The following is a 7,802-nucleotide window of genomic DNA, read 5'->3' as shown; positions in this document are numbered from 1 at the left end:
AATAACTCAATTTTTTTGCCTTCTTTACTCAATAGTTATTCAATTTGTATAATATCTGTTCACAAAAGTCAACTCAAGGAACTTTAGATTGTAAGGTAAAGGCTCTACAATAATATAGAGAAACCACAACAATCACACAATCAGCAAGTGCCTTGCGACAGTGGGAAGGAAAAACTCCCTTTTAACAGGAAGAAACTGGCAGCAAAACCAGGCTCAAGGCAGGGCGACCATCTGCCACAAAGGCTGGGAAGTGAGGGGAGGGAGACATAACAAAATAACACGCTATAATAATTTCCCACTTTTTATCTAAAATGTAAAACTGCAGTGATTTTACAAAAAGAAAAAACAAAACACAAGTGGAATAAGTTTCTATAAAAGTTTATTTTAAAGACAAATATTACCAAGTACAAAAATGGGGCATAAGGTGCATACAAAAGCATCGGCTTAAATTGACAGATGGACATAACAGGGTAAAATTACAATAACTAATGTATCTCATGGAAAACCTCATTATTCTCCATCTAGAAGAATTATCCATTGTTTCCAGTTCATTGACCATTTAGGACATGAGGCGATCATGGGCAGCTACAATAAGCATCTGCCTCCTTCCAAAGAACTTTACATGAGACACATTAGACTAAAACAACAGTCAATACATACAGTTCATCTGAACACACTAACATCATCAGCGTCGCAGATAGGACGCTAAGTCTTTTGTCAGTATCCCTGTCAGTGAGGCGGTTCAGAAGAACAGTCTAAGATCCAACAGACCACTTCTTCTCCAACTTTGAAATAACATCTGGCTCTTAAACATACGGAGTGAGGTAATAAATTACACATTAAATAAAAGGCTTAAATATGTTTCATCTGTGGATCACTTGAGCTGAAAGCATTCTGCTTGTGACACTCTGGAGTGCAAAAATATAGTCAAGTGTGATAAGCAAGCAAATGCTTTCTCCAAGATCAACACATCTACAGTCAAGACCACAGAGTAGACCAACACCATTTAGGCCTGCAGATAAAAATAGCTGCTTTCTTTTCTACCATTCAAATGTTTGTCCATGAATTTCATCAGTAGTAACAGCAGCAGCAGCATAAAGGCCTATTCAAAGAAGACACTTTTGTCATTCAGTTAACGAAAAGAGTCTGTGCGTCAAGGTTTATGTGGGCTCTGGGATTCTACTGGCCCCAACCTCCGATGCCAAGCTCCTTCTTGTAGCGCTTGGTGAGAGAGTTAGCCTGGTCAGTGAGCTTGGACAGCACCATTTGCAGCCCGGTGAGATGGTACTGGAACTGGCTCTGCAGATTCTCGTCTTCAATCTCGTCTTCCTCCTCGGATGAGGCTGAAGAGAGGGAGGACATCGACACCAAGGAGTGAGAGCGAGTGACTTTCATGCTCTCTTTGCGCGTCTCGTCGGAAGTGCCGTGCCTGACTCCCCACTCGATCTCCCCGCGGATAGATTTAAGCAGCTGGTAGTAGCTGTACATGTCCCCCTCGTCCTCCTCTGATTTCAGAGAGCTCATCTGGCTGTCCTCATCCAGCGGGACATCCCGCAGCAGGCTGGGCAACAGAATGGTCTGGTCCATGTTCTTTACGGCCCCGATGAAGCTGTTCATGGCGTTGAAGAGGGAGTTTTTCTGAGTTGTGGTTTCTTGCAGCTGCATCATCATCTTGTCGGTAGTTGTTTTTTTCCTCCAAACGTGAAAGCAATGATCCGAATGTCTTGTCTCGCTTTCCTCTCTTCTGTGTGTGCCCAGCTGTAATACCGCGCTGATCGGCTTTACGCAGAGGCTGCTTTTATGTTAATGCTCCAGCGAAGATTGGCTGCCCTCAAGCAATCACTTGCTCTGGTAGTCGTGCTCGGTTCTTGAGCTTTATCGCTCAGTTGCTTGCTCTTCTCGATCGTTCTGAAACGCTTCGAAAGCGCTGGGATATATATACACACACAGGTAGTTTCAAGGCGGTGCCACAACCTGTTTGTCGAGTTCTACCAAGAGTAATCGGATCCAAATGACCTGAAATGGCACAGAGCAGAGAACAGAGGTTTGGCACTTTTTCTAGAAAAGGCGTGGCTTTATGTTGACAGGTAGACTAGAACACATTCCACAGTAAACCTCAAACACCGATGCAAAGCTCGAGAAAAAGCTCAAAAACGAGTTCAGACGTCAATTAAAGCCGACTACACGCGATGTTTTACGGTGCGTATTTACGCGTAACAATTTCATCCCAAACTTCACTTACTGTGCAACGTGCCGTCCTGTAAACCTAGAGCGTACCGCTGTCTTCCGGTAAAAAAGTCGCTGAGATTACATCACCACATCCCACATTCTGTTCCGATGAAGCACACAGCTGAGGCACGTAGGGTGAGGCTGTAGCGTGCGGACCGGTATTATGAATATTCATTATCCAAGCCATCAGCCCATCGCTTTGGTTTCCAGGCAAACCAATCATGACCCGGAGGCGGGACAAGTCTGCGTTTGACCAATGACGAGACGGTAGTCGTGCAAAAAGCACAGAAGCAACACGTGGGAGAAGTCCTTTCAACGATGTATATTTATAGTGTAGTTATTGGAATCCTTGAGAGCTCGACCACGTAGTGCCTGTTTTCTGCATGTGAAAGACACTCCGGTAAAACTGGTACTAATGTAGTCAGTGGGTTCATGATCTGGAGTAAAAAAAAAGAAGCACAGGCAGCAAGTCTACAGCAGTGACATCAGCAAATTATAAGCAGCAGTATAATAGAAGTATTCAGTGGTTCTTTGTCTGTATTAAACGTTAGTATAAGTGTTTACTGTTGCAGGTGGAGGGGGTGTAGCCTGTGTTAAATACTTTATAAAGCTGGGTGTTTTATTCCTGAGTTTCAACGTTGGGGTGTGTCACCTGCAAACAGTCATTACACAATTAATGCTTTAAGAAAGAGGGGAGAGTAATGTCCTGCAACATCTATCGCTCAATTATCTTTGAATTTTAATTCCTTTTTCTCTTTGTGGATCAGGTTTTATTTGGTTTGATAGCACAGGGAAGTTGCCTGGTGTCCTCTTATGCTAATCATATACAGTATGCTTACAGTCTATAATACTGTCAACTTGTTTTTTCATAAAGTAATTTTTTTGGTGTATTTTGTGTATAAAATACCCATAATAGGCATAAATACCATGGATACTGTGCATCTATGGCAACAAAAATACAATTAAAGTAACAAAAAATGTGATTAGAGTACAAGTTTACTCGTTACTGAGTACCAGTCTCACGCTAACAGAAATATAACAGGCCTGCTGAACTCTTCTCGGGGTAATTTAGTCCATAAACCAGGTGCAGTGCTGTCAAGGTTTGTGAGATTACGCTTAAAATCTGAACTGTTGCACCAGCCGGTTTCCAGCAGTGGTGGTGGGTAGCTGATTTTCGTCTGCCCTTCAGCTGTTGGTAAACAGGGGAACTCCCACACAGCCCCTGCATCAGAAATAGCCCAGTATTAGTACTTGATACACTAGGTGCACCCGGTGGGAGTCTGAAATCTGAGCTTTGGTAAACACTTCTGGCCAAGGTGAAACTGTACAAACATGTTTTCCACATACCACTGTCAGCAAAAATAAAATTCCACCATGTTGACAGGCGTTAAATAGAATTGTGTTAAATCAAAACCGGGATAAGCTCATATGAATGATATTAGGATGAGTCGGAAGTTAAAGCACGGATAAAGGGGTGGCCTGAATCATGCTTTGTGTCTTGGAGATGATGTATGCGGGCACAGTTTGTTCTTGATTCTTTGTAAATGCATCAGCATTCAAGAAGTCTCACTCAGCAAGAATTGTGAGAATGTGAAGACAAAAACCTGTTTGCTGGGTTTCTGTCTCTCTGTGTTTCGGAATCTACCTACAGCTTCTCTTTGTTATGTCCCTTGTCATATCGTTTCCATCACAGTTCCTCACCGCACACCCAGTGGTGGAGGAAGTATTCCTATTTAAGTAGGGTTTCAATAGGACAATGTAAATAAAAAAATGTATGCGTTATTAATGAAACATACTTAAAGTATAAGAATCAAACTACTCACTATGTAAGCAGAAAGGTTGTGTGTCATTATTCTATTGCTCTATAACATATTATTGATTCATACTTATTCAAATTAAGCAAAAACTAATTTGTACTTTTTTAAATTATAATGCAAAGGTTAGCATGACAAAATATGATATTTCCCTGTGAAATGCAGTATGAGCAGAAAGTAGCATCTAAGCATTAATGTAATGCTGCTTTTGTATATTTTTGTTGACTTTCACTGTACTCTGTGTTTTATCATCTGTTTCAGTGCCCTAAACATATTTAAATACAGCAATATGCAAAAGTATCAAGCCAGCCTTCATTTCTTTATATTTTGCTAGGAAAATGAGAACTAGATGCAGAGATTTATTGAAGCGTGCAAACATGTATGGAAATACAATACACAAGGCCAAAAGAGAGTCTGTGCAGCTCTGACAAGCTTGGAAATCAATAGTTTGACCACCTTTATTCTTCAAAACAGTAGTCTTCAGGTAGAGATCTCTGAGATTCTTTAACAATCCTCCTGTTCTGTTCTCTGTTAAAATGATCCACACTGCTTCGGTAATGTTGAGGCCTGTGTTCTGGGGAGGCCAATCCATGGCTGACAGTGTTCCTTTGTGTGTTTTTCTATTCGTCTATGCCCTTTACTGCATTCTCAGTGTGTTTGGGATCATTGTCATTATTGTCATTGTTTATCTGTTGTGTTTTAAACCTGACATTTCTTCTTTTTCCTTTCAGTTTTCTGAAAGGAAAATTTTTTGAGATTTTCCTCAAAAATCTTTTAAGGACACTCTGCACAGCATGCCGAGATGTGTAAAACTGTGTTTTTCATAGAGTCAACTAAAGACATGGGGGCAAATAATTTCTTTTCACAACATGCGACTAGTAACAAAGTGCCATTTCTTTGCCAAGTTGCCTCAACACTGGTTCATCCCTTGAGTTAGGTGCAATTTTTGTGCTTGAATGATTCATAGGTCAGTGTTAAATGGCATAAAAAACCCTGGAGAAGCCTGGAGAACTAGCATTATCACAAATTAAAAGAAAGTCTAGCACCTTAAAGAAAAGAGGGCGGCTCAAGATTTTTGCACAGTACTGTGCTGTAGAGTGAAGGCAAAATATTGAAGAAGTAAAAATGTGAATGCTTAAACAAAAGACCTTTTCTGGATAAAAGCAAATGTGCTTGGAGCCTTGTCCCTGTCCCACATCCCTCCTGTCCCAAAACTGCAAAGCCTCATGAAAACAAATGAACTAATCTTAGTGCTGCTTTGAAGATTAGCTGATCCCAGATCTAGTTAAGAAAAAAAAAAGAAGCAGGTCAGCAGAGCAAATGTGCACCACTGCAGAGGAGAGATGTGAAACTGGAGCTGGCTTTGCTTTCTCAACAGACCTGTCAGTCATGGGCCCCACCTCACTGAATTCCTCTATTCTCCCGTGAAAGGCCTTTCCACTTGTCAGAGGACGTACCGCGTCTGAATGCAACAACCAAACCCGGATCAGTTCGGGAGAGTTTCTCGATTGTGTGTCATGTCAGGAGCTGAGCATCCACCGATTACGGCGGGTGTCATCATCATCCCCGAGGCTTCAAAGAGTAAGGGAGAGAGAGGAGATAGAGGAGGAGGGGGAGGTGGTGGGGAGAGAGGGTTGGAGTGGTGTGCTGAGCTATAGGAACAGGCAGCTTGAGTGGGAACTCTAGTACTTGTCATCACAACTGCATGTTGCTGAAAAGTGTGAGGCAGGGGTGTCTGAGTTAAGCGGGAAGCTTGAGGCAAAGCAGCAACAGCAATTAGAACAACAACAGCTGCGAGAACAACAGCGACAACAGCTCCCATCACAAACAGACAGGTGGAATGGGGCAGGCCTCCTATTTTACTTTATAAGACAGTAAATAAGGCGTCACCGTGGGGTGCAGACGGTAGGGTGTGTGTCTGTTTGTGTGTGTGAGAGGAAGGCGAGGAAGCTTAAGTGCTCCCCCTGCAAGTTTTGGAAATGAAATTCATAATAAGATCATATTAAAGCAGTCAAAGTAATTCTTGTTGTGGATTTAATACGATTTTTAATCAGCCATTTAAAAAAACAACAACTTGTCTTTCATACCGAACCTCGTGCGCCGCTTAAGGCTGGCAGCCATCACTGAGACAAATCAGGAGCAGCGTCCAATGTAGTGCATTAGCATTTACAACAATAAATGGGAACCTTCTAATGACATAATGTTTTCAGGTAAGAAGGACTTCAGATACTTGGGATACCACGACAGGGGTTTGAAAACTTTACAACAATACTGCAGTGAGTGATTTCCCTGTTTTTGTACAGTTGTTGGATTTCATGTAATATTGTAACTTATTTGTAAATTTTAAGCACATTTGGACTTAGTTACCCCAAAAGAATTACGTTAACACGCATTTCAAAGCTGTGGACTTTTGTGTTTTTAAAAGGCCTAAAAATAATGAAGCTGTTTGAGCGTCAGGAGGAGAATTTCGGGATTGCTGAATGTATCAACACCTTGCCACAGTGACCTTGGTTAAGATTGGTTTTTGGTTTTCTTTTCAGATTTCTGCGTCTTTGACTTATTGAATAAAACATCTTACTGATGATTGTTTGTTGTGCAATGAACTCTCTAAAGTCTGCAGAGTAAACTGAACAGTGCAGTCATGAAACCCATGAAAACAATGACTATGTCCCCGGCACAGGACAATGCAACTGCTAAAGCTCATCGGAGGAAAGCCGTCCTCAGTTTTAAATATGTCACTGTGCTTTTCCGACTTTGGCAGCGTCCCGATGCTTTTGAGAAAAGTCTCTGCTAAACTACAATAACTAGGTCAAGTCAAGCTGCTTAAATGAAGGCTTAAAGTGGGGTAGATGCAATTTCATAGGGAAAGAGCCTCGTGCACATCATCGCATTTAGGGGAAAAATAGGATGCGGCGTGGTTATACTAAGCTAAAATGAACGCAGTCGTAGCAGTTAACTTTTTTCCCCCATGATCGTTATTGCTCTAAACTGTTTAAGAGGGACATTGATTCAACTGTACGGTCATTTTGAGGCTGCAGGTATTGAACTTTATTGCAATACTCTGACCTAATTAACACACCCCAACAAACGGGCTTTAAAGGATATTAAAAGAGACTTGAGGCTTTCCCACAGAGTCTGGTTATAATTTGCAGTCTGGGGGTGACGGGGGGAGGGGCGTGGGTGGAGAGGGGGCCCCCACAACTCCTGACCTCAGTAGTTTTCTCTGACCGCCCTGCTGATCCACCGCGCACTCAGAGCGGTCACATTTCCGTCTGCTGGCTCATTTCAGAAGGCAGAGACTCTAAATTCTCCTTATGTTCTGTGTTTTCTTTTTTCTTTTCTTTCTTTTTTTTTTTTTAAGTGGACTGACGATAAGCAGACTTATCTCCTCATAATTAGACCCGCTGCACTGCGCACACACCGACGCGCTCTGGAGCGGCGCTTTGTGTGTCTGCTGTGCGTGTGAGTAATAGCGCTTCCCCAGTGAATGCCTCCCTCTAGCCTATAACCCATTATGTGCAGTCGGGAGGCGGAGGCGAGGGCGAGGCAGGGCGCGGGAGGCAACGGCACGCACGCTCCATTAGCGGACCCACTGCCGCGCCGCTCTGCCGGTAATTTGCGTAACGAGATTGGAGCGAGCCCAGTCGGTCGGCGCGGTCTCCCCGCGAGTACCAGCCTCTCTTCCCCTATCGTCGCACCGCTTTTTCCGGCCTTGTTTCCGACGCAGCCCGCAGCAGCTGCAGCAGGGGAGGAAAACAG

The 7,802-nt window shown here is 42.9% G+C and overlaps 1 protein-coding gene across 1 annotated transcript; it reads right to left on the bottom strand.

Annotated features, from left to right (window-relative positions):
* Positions 1-362: 362 nt before the first annotated feature.
* Positions 363-2,380, bottom strand: LOC146500418 (mid1-interacting protein 1-B-like). Its single transcript, XM_085134676.1, has 2 exons — positions 2,243-2,380; positions 363-2,016 (listed from the first exon to the last, which is right to left on the bottom strand). Exon 2 carries the CDS (start codon positions 1,669-1,671, stop codon positions 1,180-1,182), a length of 492 nt encoding a protein of 163 aa, XP_084990802.1. The 5' UTR covers positions 1,672-2,016; positions 2,243-2,380; the 3' UTR covers positions 363-1,179.
* Positions 2,381-7,802: the final 5,422 nt, after the last annotated feature.

This window comes from Neolamprologus multifasciatus, chromosome 16, assembly GCF_963576455.1.
Source record: "Neolamprologus multifasciatus chromosome 16, fNeoMul1.2, whole genome shotgun sequence".
In the NCBI taxonomy this organism is placed as follows: Eukaryota; Metazoa; Chordata; class Actinopteri; order Cichliformes; family Cichlidae; genus Neolamprologus; species Neolamprologus multifasciatus.
The sequence above is the reverse complement of the archived record's forward strand: the minus strand, read 5'-3'. Positions and strand labels throughout refer to the sequence as shown.